At 34.8% G+C, this 18,919-nt stretch overlaps 3 protein-coding genes across 6 annotated transcripts; 1 reads left to right on the forward strand and 2 right to left on the reverse strand.

The window, feature by feature from the left end:
* The first annotated feature begins 1,714 nt into the window (after positions 1 to 1,714).
* Positions 1,715 to 4,642, forward strand: LOC18596880 (cold-responsive protein kinase 1-like). 4 transcript variants are annotated; one of them, XM_088807225.1, is made up of 8 exons: positions 1,715 to 1,929; positions 2,020 to 2,085; positions 2,257 to 2,403; positions 2,500 to 2,612; positions 3,177 to 3,387; positions 3,558 to 3,795; positions 3,925 to 4,075; positions 4,150 to 4,642. In XM_088807225.1, the coding sequence occupies exons 3-8, from the start codon at positions 2,328 to 2,330 to the stop codon at positions 4,471 to 4,473; spliced, it is 1,113 nt and encodes a 370-aa protein (XP_088663351.1). In that variant the 5' UTR covers positions 1,715 to 1,929; positions 2,020 to 2,085; positions 2,257 to 2,327; the 3' UTR covers positions 4,474 to 4,642. The 4 variants fall into 4 exon arrangements, with proteins under 4 accessions (XP_088663351.1, XP_088663352.1, XP_007025675.3 ...); XM_088807226.1 differs by having other exon boundaries at positions 2,261 to 2,403; XM_007025613.3 differs by lacking the exon at positions 2,020 to 2,085 and having other exon boundaries at positions 2,261 to 2,403.
* Positions 4,643 to 5,196: 554 nt separating this feature from the next.
* On the reverse strand, positions 5,197 to 8,013 carry LOC18596881 (clathrin light chain 1-like). The gene is made up of 3 exons (XM_007025616.3): positions 7,469 to 8,013; positions 6,108 to 6,261; positions 5,197 to 6,024 (listed from the first exon to the last, which is right to left on the reverse strand). The coding sequence occupies exons 1-3, from the start codon at positions 7,852 to 7,854 to the stop codon at positions 5,563 to 5,565; spliced, it is 1,002 nt and encodes a 333-aa protein (XP_007025678.1). The 5' UTR covers positions 7,855 to 8,013; the 3' UTR covers positions 5,197 to 5,562.
* Positions 8,014 to 8,452: 439 nt separating this feature from the next.
* CPL1 (C-terminal domain phosphatase-like 1) lies at positions 8,453 to 16,326 on the reverse strand. The gene is made up of 17 exons (XM_007025618.3): positions 15,509 to 16,326; positions 14,210 to 14,680; positions 13,788 to 13,998; positions 13,513 to 13,670; positions 13,314 to 13,384; positions 13,063 to 13,168; positions 12,870 to 12,953; positions 12,077 to 12,661; positions 11,897 to 11,960; positions 11,413 to 11,543; positions 11,220 to 11,273; positions 10,927 to 11,023; positions 10,126 to 10,361; positions 9,935 to 10,021; positions 9,540 to 9,605; positions 9,342 to 9,415; positions 8,453 to 9,246 (listed from the first exon to the last, which is right to left on the reverse strand). Exons 1-17 carry the CDS (start codon positions 15,839 to 15,841, stop codon positions 9,138 to 9,140), a joined length of 2,937 nt encoding a protein of 978 aa, XP_007025680.3. The 5' UTR covers positions 15,842 to 16,326; the 3' UTR covers positions 8,453 to 9,137.
* Between the last annotated feature and the right edge of the window lie 2,593 nt (positions 16,327 to 18,919).

The following is an 18,919-nucleotide window of genomic DNA, read 5'->3' on the forward strand; positions in this document are numbered from 1 at the left end:
AATAAAATACCATTTTATTTACTAATTTTTTCATGATGCATGCTTTGTGATAAAATCTGTATTCTTAACACATGTGAGCACATGATGATTAATTTTAATTTATTAAATTTGAAATACCTTACCATTACTGACCCAACATCATTCATTTCAAATGCCTGTTTCAGCTCAAGCAGGTCAATCAATGCATCACAACTTGACTGAAGAGGAAACGAAATACACTTTGGATTTAAATAATTGACGCTTGTTTTACAAACTGTTCCTCAACCGACATCGCGTTTATTTCTACAGTTGGTTTAAGAGTGGAATTCATTACATTAATTAATCAATTACGTTTTATTATCTTACAATTAAACACAGTGACGGCTATTGCTGAACTTACATCTGTGTTACCTTATTCGGCAGAAGGAAACTCTCTTTGCTTTGAGTGCCTGCCTGCCTGGCATGCCACCTAATCCTGACCCCCACTTCTTTCATTGAAAATTTTGCCCCACATTTGTTCACCTTCAATTCAACGGACCCACAGCTTTCGATTTATACCAGAAAGGAGGTGGAAGAACTAATTCAAGAGAGTGCGTGTCGAGAGGAAAAACAGCGTGGAACTAGTAAAAAGGACAAACCGGATGAGTTTTTCCGACCAAACAAGACACCTAGGTTTCGTTAGGTCACATCCCAATTTCGTCATTCATCCAATCATTATTACCTAATAATACCTATTTTACAAAATATAAAATTATTCAACGGAGGCCTTTTTCTTGCATGCATGGCGTCCAACGAATTCTAATTCGTCCCTCAAATTCTTGTCAGGACATTCGAATTCTTTATTTAAAAGTCTAAGATTTAAATTTAAAAAAAAAATTATTATGTAATTCGAATCTAATAAATTTTCACATATATTAATAAAAATTTATAAAATTAAATTTTAACTTAATTAATAATTGAATTGACATTGATAATATAATTAAATATTATATCAATATAAATAACGAAACAATTTTAACATCGTTACCGATTAAATTGATATTATTAATTTTAAAAAATATAAAAATTTGATTTTTATAAATTATTATATATAAATTAATTTTACTATTTTAATAGAGGACAAGAGTTTATTGTATAATTTTGACTGAATTTTATTAAAAAACGATAAAACGACCTTCTAGCAGGAGACTGTTGCTATTCCAATTTTGAGAGCACAAATTCAAAAGAGAAAAAATATAAAGCTATTTCTACCTGGTGATCATAATTCCAGCCGGCTAAAAGGCAAACGTTGAAAACTCACATGAGACAAAAAGAGAGGTAAAGGATATTTTTGTATTTCTAAAGAAATATATAAATAATTTTAAAAAAGGAAGAAAAGATAGCTAATGCTTAACACGTGTTTTAAAAAATAATATTATTTGTCTTGAATTCTAAATATAATTACAAATACACATCATTAGAAGATAACAGAATAATAATTATAAAGATGTCATCGAGTATTTTATTATTAGATATTCAAGAATATTCAACTTGATTATATAAAATTTAGATATTTTGTATTGTAATTCAGATGAAATTCGGATAAAAAATTTAATAATCGAAAATCATATGAGTCATAATTACGAATATAGTAATAATAAAAGAGTGTACAAAAATAGGCGGCTAAATGGAAGAGAGAGAGAGAGAGAGAGAGTAAACGGTCGCTTTCCTAAGAGGCAGGGGGAGAGAGAGAGAGAGAAGTGGGAACACAGCACAGCCTAGCCTAAGTTAAAACTAAAATGACATATCCAAAAATCTATGACTCGTGACTCGTTCCCACTCTCTGCCCCGACCAAATCCAACTATCCTCGTAATATAAATCAAATTCAGCCCAAAAAGAGTTTTCAGACCAAAAAATAAGAGGAGAGAGTTTATTTTCTCTCATCCAAGCTGCTCAGACTTCGTCTTCAGGTGATTATATTTCGTTTGCTGAAGTTTTATAATTTCTGTTCATGGCCTTTTATTTTTTTAATATATATTTTTTGGATCGTTTGACTTTAGTGGGAAGGTGATGATGATGAGCTGTTTAGTTGAAAATTTTGATTAGATTTAGCTTGATTTTTGGAGGTAATAAAACTTCATTTTAGTTAAATTGTTGTTTCTTTTTTTTTTATTTGATTTGATCTGAAAATTCAAATTCAATGATGATTATTGTATCTGAATACATGTAAATGAGAGTTTCGAATGTGTTCAAGTTTCAAGTTTGATGCTTATTATCATGATTTTTTGGTGGTAAAGGAAGGCGTAAAGCCGTAAATGATGTGATCTGGGAGAGGTTGGTTTACAAGTGAGATATTGAAGAGAAAGATATGAGTTGCGGCTGTTTCCGTGGATCATTTGTTAACCGGAGACGGAACACTGCTCAGGCCACCGGCGGTATTGACGGTGAGGATTCCGTTGAACCTTTTTTTTTTCCCTTTAAAGTCATTGGATTTGAACATGCTCAAGTATTGTACTTTGGTTTGTTCTGTACGTTGGCAGAGCAATTGCTTGGGAGAGTCAACCATATCTCCTACAGCCAATTGAGATCAGCAACAGATGATTTTCATTCAAGCAATAAAATTGGGCGTGGAGGCTTCGGAACTGTTTACAAGGTGCTTGAAAATTACCTGATGTTCATTACCCTAATCAAAGTAGAATTAATTGACACGTCTGACTAATTAGGGGGAAAGTTGAACTTGATGATGGATGTTTGAATCAGCTGGTATAACTATGCAGATATTTCCTTTCAGTTTCCAATTTCTTTCTTACATTTTGGTATTCAGTCTTTTTTCTTTGCTTATAATTGATTTGAAAATACTAGTACTTCTATTGATATGAATCCAGGTTCCCCAATGCTTAACGGTTTGGCTTGAAATTGATTGCACAAAAGACATGGAACTTGGTATCAGAAAACGAACTGGAAATATGAACTTAATTAACCAGAATTTGGCTTGAAGTTCTGACTTAAACTAGAGCCTAGAACTAGAATTCCATGGATCCCTAAGCCCATATTCATTTCCCTTAGATTTTGGTTCCTCTGTTAGGGAATTTTAACATTCTGGCATTGGTATTGGAGGAACTCATTCGTGTTCTGCAATTAGTGTCTTAAACATTATAATGAGTTTCTTTTTTTCTTTTTAATGGACTAGCAACTAACTATACTGCAATGTTGCTAGGGGGTTCTGAAAAACGGAACTGAAGTTGCTGTGAAGACACTTTCTGCGCAATCAAAGCAGGGTGTGCGTGAATTTTTGACAGAGATCAATACCATATCAAATGTCAAGCATCCAAACCTTGTTGAGCTGATTGGTTGTTGTGTTGAAGGAACAAACCGGATATTGGTCTATGAATATGTAGAAAATAAGAGTCTTGATAAAATTTTGTTAGGTAAGATGGTCTGAAGTTCTTGCTTGAATGGTGACAATTGCATAACCTAATTGGTAGCTACACCCTTTCTATAAAGAATATATAGAACATATATACATTCTTTTTGTGTCTGTGTCAATGAGAATACCGTGGAAGACTGAAACATCATTTTTTATTCCTTCTTGTTGCAGATCAAAGGAGTACAAATATCAAACTGGAGTGGAGCAAAAGATCTGCTATTTGCTTGGGTATTGCTAGGGGTCTTACATTCCTTCATGAAGAACTTGTTCCGCACATAGTTCATAGAGACATCAAATCCAGTAACATACTTCTTGACAAAGACTTGAACCCAAAGATTGGAGATTTCGGGTTGGCTAAGCTTTTTCCGGATAACATCACTCACATTAGCACCAGAATAGCTGGAACAACGTATGTCACTGCTTCTCGTTTTGCTCTTGTCCAAACATTAGATAGGACTCCACCAACAGATAGGACTTTTTCTTTAGGCTTTTGTCGTTTGGCATGAAACCAAACTGGTGCTTACTTTGTTGTGTGCAGCGGTTATTTGGCCCCAGAATACGCATTGGGTGGACAGCTAACCATGAAGGCAGATGTTTATAGTTTTGGTGTCCTTGTACTTGAAATAATTAGTGGCAGAAGCAGCTCAAAGGCAAACTGGGGAGGCATGGAGAAGTTGCTCTTGGAATGGGTACGCGTTTATTTTTCTTTACTTAATGTATCAAATGCAAATTCATAATACTTAATCGTCAATTGGTTCAATAGGCATGGCAGCTCTACGAAGGAGGGAAACTGGTGGAGCTGGTGGATCCAGAGCTTGGAGAATTTCCAGGGGAAGAAGTCCTGAGGTACATGAAAGTAGCCCTTTTCTGCACCCAAGCAGCATCCAGCCGAAGGCCTCTGATGAGCCAGGTTATTGAAATGCTTTCAAGAGACATTCGGATCAACGAGAAGGCACTTACAGCTCCAGGATTCTTTCAAGAAGGGGAGGCATCTTCAAGTACCAAGTCAATCCAATCATCTGCTGAATCCACCAGCTACCAGATGAGTTCTGTTCCTGTCACTATCACTCAGGTTACCCCCAGATGAAGATTCAAGGTGTATTTTTTTGTTCCCTTCTTTTTAGTTCTAGTTGGCGTACGTGTCCCATTAGTTTTAGACTTTTAGTTACGTAATTTGCAATTTTTAGTTTTATTTATTGTTTATGATTATTATTATTTGAAATTTCATACAAAAGAAAGGGAAAGTTTAAATGAAAGGAGTTTGTAACCGGATAAGTATGGTTTGTCTTCTTTAAATCAAACCATGGTGAGCACTCGGATTTTCAAATTAGATTACCATACTACCCTCCCGAATGCAATAGTCAACAAGAATCGATTTCCTTAGAAACATCTTCCCCAGGATTTAGTGGAACTATGCCGAGCTTGTGAGGAAATGAATATTTCAATAAGCAATACCAACCAGTTTCTCGAATGAGAAATGACTCTTCAATGAGGTGTCTGGATGGAGCATCTTTGTTTGAAAAAATAAACGCAATATTTCCCAAAGTTTTTTTGTCAACGACGTTTTGTTCGACCAAAATAAAAAATAAATAAATTCCTATTACTACAAAACGAAAGGGCAAACAGGAAAGTCAACACTCACGGCTTTGGTGTGGCAGACAAAAAGTAGATAATTTCCATGGAGTTCTGGTTATAAGATGTTTGGCGGTTATGCATTCCAGCTAGACTGATTGCTTGGCTAGTTGCCTTGGCTGAAAGTCCATTTTTCCATATTCGTAATCATAATCATGTGCTATTAGTGCTTCAGAAAAGCAACAAAACCAAATCGTAACTGATTTAATTAAAAAAAGAAAGAAAGACAACGAACCCCTTTCCCCCCAACGATTATATTTGCTTGATATGCACACTAATAACACAAGTTCGGTGCTATGCACAAGCAACAAACTATGTCCATAAAGTTAATTCCGTAAAGCAAATAAAAGGATGACATTTGAAATCCAATCTCATGAAATGTTTCGAAAACCAATTAAGAATAAGGTTCAGTAGAAGTAATGGTACTAAATCCTTATGACGGAAATACCATGTTGATATGGAATGCAATAAAAAATCAAAATCTTGAGGAAAATAAAAAAGAATTGGGGCAAGGAAAAACCATGGTGGATGTATTGTTCAGCAATTAGGCTGCTGGTGTTACCTCTGGTTCTGCAGCAGGTTGATCCTTGGCAGCAGTAGCATCTTGTTCAGGTGAGGAACCGTTTGCGGTGGCATCTTTGGCAGATGAAGCAGGTGCCCCTTTCTCTGCAGATGTAGTTCCGTTTGAAGCAGCATCTTTTCCATTCTTGGTGTCCTTTTCATCCTTTCCATCTTTAGCATCCTTTGCTGGAGCAGGTGGGGGTGGAATCATGTGAGGTGGGGGTGCATGCTTCAGCTTCACAAGAATATGCCGCATTCTTGAAAGATCAGTGGGTTTTCCAGGCTTTGGTCCCTGGATGACAGTTATTGATGGCTTCTTCTCTTGGTCCTTCTTGCCTCTTTTCTTCTCGATATTAGGGACCTCACGAGGAATGAGTTCTGCTATTGCAGTCCAGTACTGTTTGTCTGCAGTCTTATGGAACTTCTCTTGATTTGCCATGTACAGCTGCTCCAAGCCCAAAATAATATGAGTCAAGATGTAGCAGCACGTGCATCAGCATGAACATGATAATTTGCAGGAAGTATTACCTTTTCTCTTTCTCTGTTATTAGTTTTGTTGGTCTCAATTGTTTTTTCCCTCTTCTCATAGAATGCACGCTTATATTCCTCAGCTTCTTCAATAATCTGGTTCCTCAACTCTTTCTCCTTTTTCTCCTTCTCCTCAAGCAGAATGGCATTTTGACTACAGCAACAAATCGAATATCAACAATTAAAATTTTTGGCTGGCAACTGAAAAGTATTAAATAACAAAGTAACTTCCTCTCTAAATATCAGCATAATTAAGAGGTTAAATTCTGGAACTTATTTCAAATAAACCAATAAATAGTCTAACAGCAGCCGAATAGGCTATCAGAAAGTCAACTATGAAGGGATTCTGAAATAAATGGATATGCTACAAAGTATTAAAGAACTTGCATGGATCAGATCTATGCAAAAGTAATTGCAACTGGTGAGCTCATTACGTCGCATTGTCACTACAACTAAACCATAAAGTGGTTCAAAGCAAAGCATTAACCTAATACACCTTCACATATATGAGAATATCCTCACAAATCTACAATAAACAAGGTAATTATTGAATGTTTATCCTCAGTATTGTCATTGTAAAATGAAAAGCTAAGCACTCCATCTACCATATACTGGAAGATAACAAGCTGCTTCAACGTCCAACAACAAATTAATTGGGAGCATTGCCCCTTCCAACCATGAAAAGCATTTAAACAAGTGCTTTATAAACTAAACTGTGTAACATATTTCATATACTATCATAGAGGTGGCTCTATAGTAACGCAAATGATCTTTCAAAAGAAAATAATGCCAATATTAAGCCCTAGCAACCGTCATAAGATTAAATAATATTCAGAAAAGTTTTCAAAACATTTTCCAATCTGAATAAAAATTCAATGTGGATCTGGATAATACACATCAATCTATAAAAATCGAACTGCTGATCAGATCAAAAAAGTTGCAACTTTACATTCAAATAATTTCCTAATTTGGCCATCACAGCTAGTGAACTCTCATGGATCACAATGATGAAGATTATCAAGTACGGCTAATACAAATTGAACTAAAAGTTCAATTAATTCATTAACAAAAGAGATCAAAAAATTTGAACTTAACAAATAACATTAACAAACTGAAAAAACCGAAAGCAAAACAACAAGCTGATGCGGCCATAGATAAAACAATAACAGATCTAGATACAAGAAAGGATCATTAACAAATTTGTATTAGATTTCATCTTAGTTCAACCAATGCAACAGCGAAATATACGTAACCGACTCAAAAGGACTGCAGATCTAAGCTGAGAAGTATTGCTAAAGTAACAGATCTGGTCAACAAATCAAGCGATTCAGTTTGAAAAATAAATTACTACTACTACTCACCGCCGCCACTCGCGAAAAGCGAAGCCTTCCTCAGGCTCCATCTCACCAGGAGGAGGAAGCACCGGTCCATCCGAAGCGAAAACGTCGTCGTTTCCATCACCAAATCCATTGGTTCCATTTCCGTTCTCGACAGGAATCGTAGTACCGAAAGGAGATTGCGAGTAGGCAGGGGTCGGATCGGAGGATCCGAAGCCGAAGATCTCAGGAGATGAAGTCACGTGATCCACAGCCACGTCACCACCATCCGCAGGGAATTGCTGGTTGTCGGTGAAGTTGGAGTAAGAGCCGTAATTGGAGTAGCTCTCGTCGTCGACATCGAAGGGATGGTTATTTGGAGAAGCGTGAATCTCTTCTCCTTCCATCCCGTACGCATCAAAGGACGCCATCTTTCTCCAAGGAAGTCGAGAATGGAATTCAAATGGAGATTTTCAGTTTTTTTTTTTTTTTTTTGGTTTCCTTTCTAGAAAGCTGAAATATCAGAGAGAGAGAGAGAGAGCCTTCCTTTCTTTCAAGTTTCCTTTCGTTTCTTTATTTTTGACTTTTTATATACCTAACGGTGACGGGAAGGGACTTGATTCTGGCAAGAATAACATTTTACCGGGGGTCGGGATTGAAATTACTGATTAATCCTTCAAGCTCATAAACAGTCAAAAACGACGTCATGTCGCGGAGTTTTGGTGGGCTTGTGCTTTCGCTGTAGGAACAGTGTCATATAAGACTGGCTTTTGTAAAATTGATCTAGAGCCTTGTCATTATCAAATTCGATCGCCAGTTTTATCATTACACTGACTATTGCAACTTGATTTTCCATCCAAGGAAAACCAATGAAATAAAGGGCGGGTAATTTTAGATTATATTTTTTTTCTTCATTGTTTCAAATTCTGGATTCCAGAGGAAAGGTAAGGTGGAGAAGATAACATGGAATTAAGTCATTTTAAAAAAAAAAAGCAACAGCAACAGCTCTGAATGAAGCAGCTGACAAGATGGAGGAAAACCAAACACGTCGTAGATCATCAAAAATTGTATTACATGAGCTCAGATAAGTGGACAAATTTCACCAATGTCAAGACTCTGGTTTCTAAGTGTAATTTGTTCTTTGGTTTTTTTCTCACGGATGGACAGAGATAGCAAACCAGTTAGTTGGGCTCTGGGCTATGGTTAGAAAGCGCTGTTGAGTCTTTCAATGACAACAAGAAGCAGTGCCTGTGCCCTGTGTCTTGCATATCAGTGCCAGTATTCCGTTACTACTGCTTCAAGAAAAAACCAAGTTCCGCCAAGAATTTGGCACATGCAGCAGCGAGTAGAGAGCTATGTTACACCTCCCTTTTTGCCACCTTGTGGCTGTGGGCTGCTAAGCATTTTTGAGGAGAAAAACCATTACATTACCGAATTTATCATCTGTCTGAATGAATGTCCACGAGGCGAGGATAAGATGGTGAATGCAAATCCTGAACATCTCCTCATGCTTTCTGGAGAATTTTAAGTCATTGACAACTCTCATCTGTCGGGCTTCAGACATGTTATGCAAGAAACACCAAGGTTTAACAGTCAACTTGGGTTGCAGGTCATCAATAGCCCTCACCCCGTTGTCTATATTGTGTACTGTACAGAAGTCACAACAGCTGCTTCACTATCAAAATGAGATATCTACCAGAAGGCTTTTAGGTCTTCAAGGAACCGGAGGAGCATTCTTGGGGTATCTACCAGAAGAGGGCATCCGCTGCAGAACTCTGGGAAACTCCGGCTTTAGGCGTTTATTTTGCATACCTTGCAATGACCTTGTCCGCATAACCAATAATACAACAAATAAGAAGGAGTAAATGGAGCAACACTTGTTTTTTCCCCAGGTAACATTACAAGTAAGATCACACACCTTGGAGAACCCTGACGTTTCTGACTATATTGACCAAGCATTGATCTTAAACTTCCAAGGGCCTTTTCAGCAGCCTAAGGGGGAGAAAAAAAAAGCATATCCAGATGCCCAAGGGCAGATATTATACAGTTGGCAGAAATAATAGAAGTCACACAAAAGAATATGTATATATATATATATATATATAAGAAGCTATACCTGCATCTTAGCCTCTTCCCATGTCAACCCAGTCCCTTTCCCTAAAACCTGCCCATCTATTTCCACCTAAACCATAAAACCAGAAAAGATAAATTGTTACAATCAGGGTGAAAAATGACTAAATATTATTAAAAGATCACAAAATTGAATTTTGCTTCTATATCCATAAAATGACCTTCTCATCATTTCTTTTACTGCCATACCAAGTAATAATTGAAGAGTTTTAAGTAGTAGATCCCCAAGGAATTCAGAGATTACTTAATTCAGGCTCTTAAAACATACAGTTCAAGCTTATGGTCTTCATTCTCAACTCTTGGTTGTTTCTTTATCCCTCATTCCAAAAAACCATTCTCAGACTTGACCTTAAAGAATAATACAATTTGTTAAATGCAAACCTGTGCATATACTTCATCTTTCTGCAATGCATTAGATGAAGATGGAGGCTGTGGTTGAAAAACTACCCCAAGGCCCTCCATCATGCACTGCAAACAAACCACACATTATCAATCAGAACTAAAGATTACATCAGTGTTACCAGTTGAACATTTTGAAAACCGAAATAACTAATAAGTTCCTAATATCTCACTAATTCTTTAAGTGCAGTGACTGAACCCATAGATTTCTTGGAGCCTTCTAGTCTTGGATCAGCAAGCCTAGATTGTTCTGATGCAGTTGAAAATGACAAAGATTCCTCTTTAGCCAATAGCTGGTTCCCAAAAGAATTCACATTACTGGGAAAGCCATTATCGTTTATGTTGTGCAACCTACTTAAATCCCCTTCAGCAGACCCAGAATCAGGCTTAATACGTGACAAGTATGTATCTGTAAGTATATTATCAGAGAGTCAGAACTGCTCCAAAAAGCCACTATAAGAATAGAGTCTAAATGACAATGCACAGTAAAAAAAGAAAAATTCCAACAAGATATCCCAGTTAAATGAAACAGAAACAAAACCAGCTCAACTTGGCCTAGTGACAAGAGTTCCATGCCATCAATGTCTTATTCAGCTTGGTGAAGCTGAGTTGTCAAGCAATTCTCTTGTGACGATTATTACCATGAGTATTTATAACATTGGCCTAACACATTATTTAAGGGGAAAAATGAAATGCATTTGCTCAAACTACTAGAAAATATAGTATTTTTCAAAGCAGTTGCCTTTGACTATCTAGCCTTTTTGTATCCATTTTACATCACAAAGTCCAGTAAAGCAGAGACTAAGGTGTAGAGATTACTTTTTAAGTTTTTGTTTAGTGCATTGATTATTTTATTAGTCTAAAAAGCATTAGAGGGGTCTCAACCTGTCAAATTCAGATATATGGCACAACGTACTTGTAAATAACAACAGAATGATGCAAAAAGGAACAATAAAAATAGTAACACATCTTACTAGCTAAGTTTTTTATGGACTCCTCAGCAGCCTGACGTTGTGCTTCTCTTCTTGTTCTACCAACTCCTTCACCAACTTTCTCCCCAGCAAACCAAGCCTACCAGAGGAAAGAAAGAGGATAAGCAAAGGAGGAAGTCTCCATCTCAAATTTTGAAATACCATATATTATCAAAGCCAAAAATAATAATAATAATAATAATCAAATATTTAAATAACCCACATAATTTGTGAACAAAAAGTTCATAGTATGTAAAAGTAAAAACTTAATTTCAAGTCAAAGAGTTTATTGAAACCTCAATGGAGAATTGCAGGTCCAGGCTAGCAACCAAAGCTGGTCTAAATTCCACCTACAAATTTTAGAAACAAAAATTAGAAGCAGCAAGAATATGATGAACTAAAATAAAACATATAGGAATATTCTATTTGCAAACATAAAAAAAAAAAAAAATTATCTATCTCAAATAATACAAATTACTTCCAAATTACCTTGGCTCCGCACTTCATTGCAATATCTTGTAAAACTCCAGCTGAAGTTTCTCCACTTGTAACAGTTCGTCCGGATTCAAAGTCAAGATCCCTGTGGCTAGACGATGATTGGCTAAGGGGCATCTCCTCACCTTAAATTGTGGAACGGCCCAAATCATAACAAAATCAAACAAAAAGTATAATAAATAGAATATAGCAACAACAGTCATTCAAACAAAACAAACAGCAAAAAAAGGATGCTATAAATACCTTATCCTGCTAAAAAACTTATAACAAGTACATGTCAGACCAGAATGTACTGATCTATAAACTTCCATTCAAAGCTTAGAATTGAAGTTAAATGGAAAGAAAAACAACAGTTATGGCAATTAATGTATGAAATATTCAGTAAACTTAAACCTCTGACTACTGACAATAACAAAGGGCCATTGAATAACAGGAATCGCTGCATTCATTCACTGTGCAATTAAATGTGTCAGCTCACCTGAAAATGAATGATAACTAGATGGTGTATGGTTTAACCCCAAGCGATCATCTCTATGAAGTGCCTGAAAACAAATTATGTTCTAAGATCATTATGTTTCACAGGGAGAGGTAACTTTAACCTTTCACTCTAGCATAGAAAACAGAACTACATGCCAGACTGCCACGAAGAACCAATTACCTCTTTTGACAATCTTTGATTTTCACGAAGAAGTCTATCAGATGGAATAGAACTTTCAACCTTAGGGAAAAAGGGTGGATGTCGATGTTTCTCAATATGCATTCGTTCAGAATCTAAAGGAAATTCTTTGGGAGCTGCTCGGTTCAGTTGTCGTGGGCTCATCTCTTCCTCTGCAGCAAACCAACTTCCACGTGATTGCCCACGTGGAACTGAAACTTGCATTGTAGGTCTTACAGGCGGAAATGCAGGTTCAGGTGGTGTGTGATCTCTTGTATCTTGCCCATGTTGCAAAATCAGAAGCCTCCTCCTTGTATCAGGGTCCAATTCTGATTCTGGAACCTCACCTTCTTCTCTAGCTGGGGAACTTTGCAAGCTTGGTTCTGGGACTGCAACAGGAGCCACTGGTTTAACCACTGGAGCTGCCAGAGGAAACTGCATGTTGGAAAATGAGACTATGGAAGGCTGACTTGCTGATGGTGGAATTGAACTAGAAGAAGATGGCATGGTGTACTGAAGAGAAGGGGTGAGCCTTGGATCTAGGTTAATGGCTGCTGAAGAGACTGTTGATGTAGCTGAAATTGCCTCCTGGATGAAAGAAGCAAATGAAAATGAAAAAAATTTTAATCCAACCCACACAGAAACAAAAATAAAGTCACCTCAACAAGTGACAACAACTAACAGTAAACAAAAATCAGAACTATCACACCTAATTTTAAAACTCCTAGAAAAAAAAAGAATGAAATATATAACCTTGGTTCCGTGGATCAAGAAAAAGCTTAAGAATGACAATTACCTTTAGTCTTCTTTCAACCTCAGCATCTGCCATGCCATCAAATAGAAGTGGATCTTTGTTTCCATTCAAAGCAGAAGTGTCATCCTGAGAGGCATAGCAAATTTAGTACTGGACAAGGAGAAAAGTAACAATACCAAAAATAATTTATAACTCCATAAATATTACAAAAAAGGAAAAAGCTGTCATGATTAACCTCTGAGACCAAATAGTTGCCCACATCCGGAGGTGAAGGAATATCTTTAATATCATCTTCATATGAAATTTCAGGTATTCTTTGTAAAAGGCCTTCATCAAATTCTCTGTCATCAATTTCCCGGGTTATTTCATGGAAAATTTTAAAAGGCATAAACAAATAAGACCAATTGAATTGCTCAATATTGAGTTATAAGACTGACAGGTTATGTCATGCGTATGCATATAAAAATTATTAGGGTTTTCTATTACCTGAAAAACCCGCCTCTAACATTGCAAGCAACATTTCTTGCAACGCATAAAACTGGGATAGTATTATTTGCCTACAACATAAAGAGTTGCAATAAGTGCATGTTGCCAAAAATTTTTAGAAAACTAATGCATATATTGCTCATATATGCAGTCATCAAAATTCCCATAAAGACAGAAGCCAATTTCTGATCGTGCATACTTCAGCTTGGGGAGCATAGTACGGGGCAAATGCTGGAACAACATGCACACGAGGTTGGTCTTTCTCATCCCAAACTTTTAAGCGATCATCAATAACCAGTGCCATTTTTGGATGGCATATTCCATCTTGAAACACATTAAATAAGGATTTCCTAGAACCTGTTGATACCAAAATTTAATTAGAACAAAACAACCAAGAAGTGGACCATTTCAGAAAAAAGACAGATCAAATTGCAAGGTATGAAAATAAATCAGCTTCCCCAATAACTAGCTTACCAGACTTGACACAGACAATACGATCCAACAATTCTTTCGAATTTATCAAATTTGACTCTGGATCAAGAAGTCTCCACATTTCCAGAGCATAATCCCTTTCAGCCATTGTACAAACATAAACCTCAAAACGTTTACGCCCTCTCGCAGTCAAGTAGCTTCGAAGATCCTCCCATGCAGGTCTCAATCTCACAAGAACACTAGTATCACGAATCTAGGGGAAAATATAAAGTCAATGAATGCTAATATGTCCATCAACAAAAACCGTGAGAGAACATGAAAAATTCTCTACATGATCAACTGCATAAATCCATACAGTTTCTCATTTACAGGATAGAACAAGGCAGCATTTAAACATCACACCACAAGAAAAGAACAATTGAACAATATGCAAAAGATCTTTACCAGAATTGACAAATCTATACCTGTGGATTAATGCGTGTCAGAATAATGTTTTTCTCTTGCAATCGAATGAGCGGTCGAATAATAGGTTGGTGATTGTCAGACAAGGCAGGAACAACCTCAGACTGAATCTTGATGACCTTCCCATTTTCGACAACCTGATCATTCTCTGCATACTGCTTTAATATGGCCTTATCATCTTGATAACGCTTCATCTCTGCCACCATACCTGCAACACGTTGCGGATCAACCTCGGTGGTCATCTTTCGCTGCAAAGCTTCTATTCTGTCCTCAAATGAGCGCATTGTATTCGCAACAATGAGAGTTTCATCCAGATCAAATACAATCCCAAGACATCTAAGGTTCAACATGAGAAGACAAGAATCATAGAGTCCCCTTGAGACATTGAATCCCCAGAAACAGGGTCTGTCACTATTCCTAGAATACATTGCAACCAAATGGAGCTCACAATCTCCCATAGGCATCACTGCAGTCTGGAAGCACCAAATATCATCACCATCAATTCTCACAAAAATTCCAATAAGAGGACAAAAATAAAGTGTAATATCATAAAGGTTCTCACTCTATAACTGTCAGATGCAATCCAAGTTAAGTACATCCTCAAAGCACAAACTAAGTTCATGATAACAGGCTAACAACAACAATTACAAGATAAATGCCCATATCTATCTAAAGGTGAACTCAGAGATTTCCCATCAAATGGTACCCACCTTAATAAATTCAGGCATAGGGCTTCAAACAGTTCAGCTGACATTTCTGGGCAGTTTACATGAAGTTGAGAGAGTTCTTACAGTCCATATTTTCACTTTTTTTGGTACATACAGTTCATGGGTTCACTAAAATTGTCAAGAATTTGATAATCAATAAGTCAATAATTCCCTGAAATATCAGTTCATATTTCCCTTTCTGGACTAAAAACTAAAGTTTCAGACAGTCATCCAAGATTAGGGCATCAGAAACTTCACTAAAATTGTCAAAAAATCTCATAGTTCCAGAAGTTCATGCATTTTCAGTTCAGACAGTTCTTACAAAATCAGGAGCTACAATAGGTTCATTTCCCAAATTCTCTAAGTTCAAGCATTTTTTTCACATGTACATGGGTTCTGCACAAATCGTCTAAATTTCAACTTGGGTCCTGTAAAAATACTTGTCCGGTAAAGAGTCCAGTAAAGAAGTAGTTTCTTGGCAATTTTAACATTAATTTATTCAACTTATTATTTCCCCTTTGTTTAGCCCAATCTTATTTTAATCTTTTCATTTCTGGGTTTTGTTCAAGTTGATGGCAATTGGTGGGGCTATACCTTGTTGTCTCTGATACATTCGGAGTGCAAAAGATGAAGCGGAGGCGAGTCCTGAGAAGAAGAGTAGTTGTTGTCCTTTGACGATTCCATTTTGAAGCAAATCCCACTACTAGTAATGGTATGTAGCACTGCCAGTGGTGGACATCTCTCACTGCCTTGCGTCAAATATTCTATTCTGATTTCCTTCATTTCTTCTTCCATCACCATTATTTTCCTCTCATCTTCTTCTTCCCTTAGCTGTTGTTGTTGTTGTAGTTGTTGTTGTGGATAAATCTCCACCTCCCCCAACACCTCCTCCCCTCGATACACAACCGATTTGTACATACTCGTCATCAGATTCAGATCCTCAATTTCTCGTTCAATTTCTCATCAAAATCTCGTTCATCAACAACAACAACAAAACAAAACACAAAGTTTTTACTAGTTGTTTCGATCGATTCGAATTCTTTAAGATTTGACCAGATTTTTTGCAGATTGCAAGTTCAATAACAATAAACTGAAACCAAATTGAAGGATCAAAGGCAAAAATTAGGGTTTCTCCTTTTTTTTGGTCAGATTTGTTTACGTAGATCTGTGAATTTTTTGGGTGTTTGATCTGAAAAAAAAACTTTGAAAAACCCTAATAATGGATGGCTTCTTTCTTTTCTCGCTTGCTTTCTTCTTCGCCTCGATTGATTTGTTGATTTTCGATTTTGCTTTTCTAATTTTCCCGTCTAGGAGAAAATATTTAAAAAAAGAAAAAACAATCAATGGTTTTTAGGGTTTGTGTTTTGGTGTTGAAGAAGCGAGAAAACCCTAGATCCAGAAAGCGATAGGTCAAAAATAATACTCCATTGCGTCTTTTGTCTATAATATTAAACAATTATAAATTTAGTGCGAATGCTTAGCGCGAGGGGGAGGGGCTGATTTCTAATTTCCCCATTTTTGCGAAGTCTTAAGATGACATGCTTGCTGCCGTTTTGGAGAAACTTGGAAACGCCTAATGGAGGGACGTATGTGACGATAGGGATAAACTTCGTAGCGTTTAATGATATTTCTGAAACTCTGGATTGGGTTTAACCTATTCTATACGTGGCGGGTTCCTATGGGTTAGCCGCTTATATGGCTGTAGTTTTAGATTCGGTCTCCTGCTTTGACCTCTCGTGTTGGATTTCTATCCCTTTTTCTCTGATGAAATTACCTAACTTTTTGCTGTCAAAAATATAAATTAAAATATTAATGGATTTAATTAGTGATTAATATTTTGTAAATGAAAAATTGATTGTTGTGTCTCATTCATCAATCTCTTCAATTGGATTAGGAAAATGTCATTCTATCTTAACTTAGTAAATACAATATTACTTGTAGATTGCAATTTAATTATTTATTATTGTATTTATTTAATAGTATCATAATTATATCGTAACTTAATAATATCTTTATCGAACAACATCCTAACTTATAATCTATACAGTCACTATTATTAACATATTAAATTTATAACCAAATTATGCTTACTTTACTTTCAAATATTCTCTTAACTAACAATTTAATTGCTAAAGGAGAAAAGCATAACAAGCAGCCGAATTTCGGTACAAAAAATAAATAAAATAATAGAACCTCGTCAATATTATAAAAGTCAAATAAAAAAATAATATTTATTAGTTGGATTTATTGTTGACTTTTTTATATGAAATATTTTTAAGATAGTCGAAATAAAATTTATTAAAAATATATATAGCTTAAAATCTTTACAAAATAAAATAAAAATTGAAACAATTACAAATAAATAGGAATAAGAAATAAAAAATATTAAGGACAAGTTATCGTAAGATGTTAGTTGGCAATCCTTCTCTCAATGGTTTGGCTTAAATGATAATTTACTAGCTTAGAAGCACCACCTACTCCTCCAATCAATCATGTTCATAATTCTTATAAGGGGAAAAACTATGATTAATTTTGGTCCCTTCCGTTATTATTTTTATCAGATCTAATGTATTGCTGGCTCCTAATCTTTAAATGCAGATATTAAACCTCCTCCCCTCCATCTCCTCTACCATTCAATTTGCCACAGTGCCCCTAGTTCAGCTGTTCAACCTCTAACTTGATTTCGGTTTGGACAAATCACGTTACCAAATACAAGAGGAACAAGGGCTTTCCTCAGAGGTGGAGGGAGAGACGGGGGGCGGAGCGTTCCTTTGGAACTGAGGGTCATGAATTTTTGAAAATTTTTATATATTATATATTTTTAAAATAATTTTTTATTAAATAATTAATATAATTAAAAATAATAAAATAGTTTTACAAATTTTATTTAATTTTATTCAAATTTTTTAATATTTTAAGTTTCTCCACCCATTTTGTTTTATTTTTTGTCATTATATTGTGAAATTATAAAAAAGTAAAGTTTTTATTTAATTTTTTTATTTATATTACTATTATTATTTATATTTATTTAGTTTTTTCAATTATATTCTATTTGCTCATATATTTTAAGTTGCTATAGATTTTTTGTTTTAAATTTTTACGAATAATCAATCATATTTTATTTTTATTACATAAATTATATCTCCTACTTGTCATGATTTTTTTCTGTTATGTGGATTTTATTTTTAATGATTTTAATTTTTAAAAATTAAAAAATTAATTATTGTATATGTAATTTTTAAATATAAGTTCAAGTGTTACATTATTGGTTATTGTTTAAAATTTCACTAATATATTATTTTTTATTAATCCTAATTATATAAAAAAAATTATTTTGAGTATATGTTTTTAATATGCTTTACGTTTTATATTTAGTTGAAAGAAAATTATCTTGAGTATAACAAAATATTATTAATTTTGTATATCATATATAACTATTTATATTTTATACATTATAATTTAATATTTAGTATTATAAACTTAAATATAATAAAATAAAAATATTACATGTTGATTAGATTAATTTTTTAATCGTTTATATCGATAAAAACAAAACTTCAAAACAAAATGGATGATAAGTTTCTTACAAATAATTTAATTGTTTATATTTAAAAATATATTACCATCGTCGAACAAAATTTTCCTAAAACGCTAATATAAATTTTTTTATTTACATGTTATATAAAATTATTATTTATTTTAAATCTTTTGATTATTAATGATTAAATTTAATATATTAATTTTAAAAATTTTTAATTTTTATTTTTTTTAACCTTTGCCCCTCCAATGAAAATTGGCTAGCTCCGTGCCGTTAGGGAGAGACATGGTCCCCAAATGCTTTTAATAATAATATTATATATATTAATATATATTATGTTTTCAAATTTTTTTATATAGTATCTAATATTTTTTGAAAAAAAAAAATTGTGTTTTGTGGATAAATTTTGTTTTCATGACGAGTTACACAAATAATTTTTTTGGTAAAATGATAAAAAATTGTGATTA

This window comes from Theobroma cacao, chromosome 6 (assembly GCF_053813885.1).
Source record: "Theobroma cacao isolate CCN51 chromosome 6, ASM5381388v1, whole genome shotgun sequence".
Taxonomy (NCBI): Eukaryota; Viridiplantae; Streptophyta; class Magnoliopsida; order Malvales; family Malvaceae; genus Theobroma; species Theobroma cacao.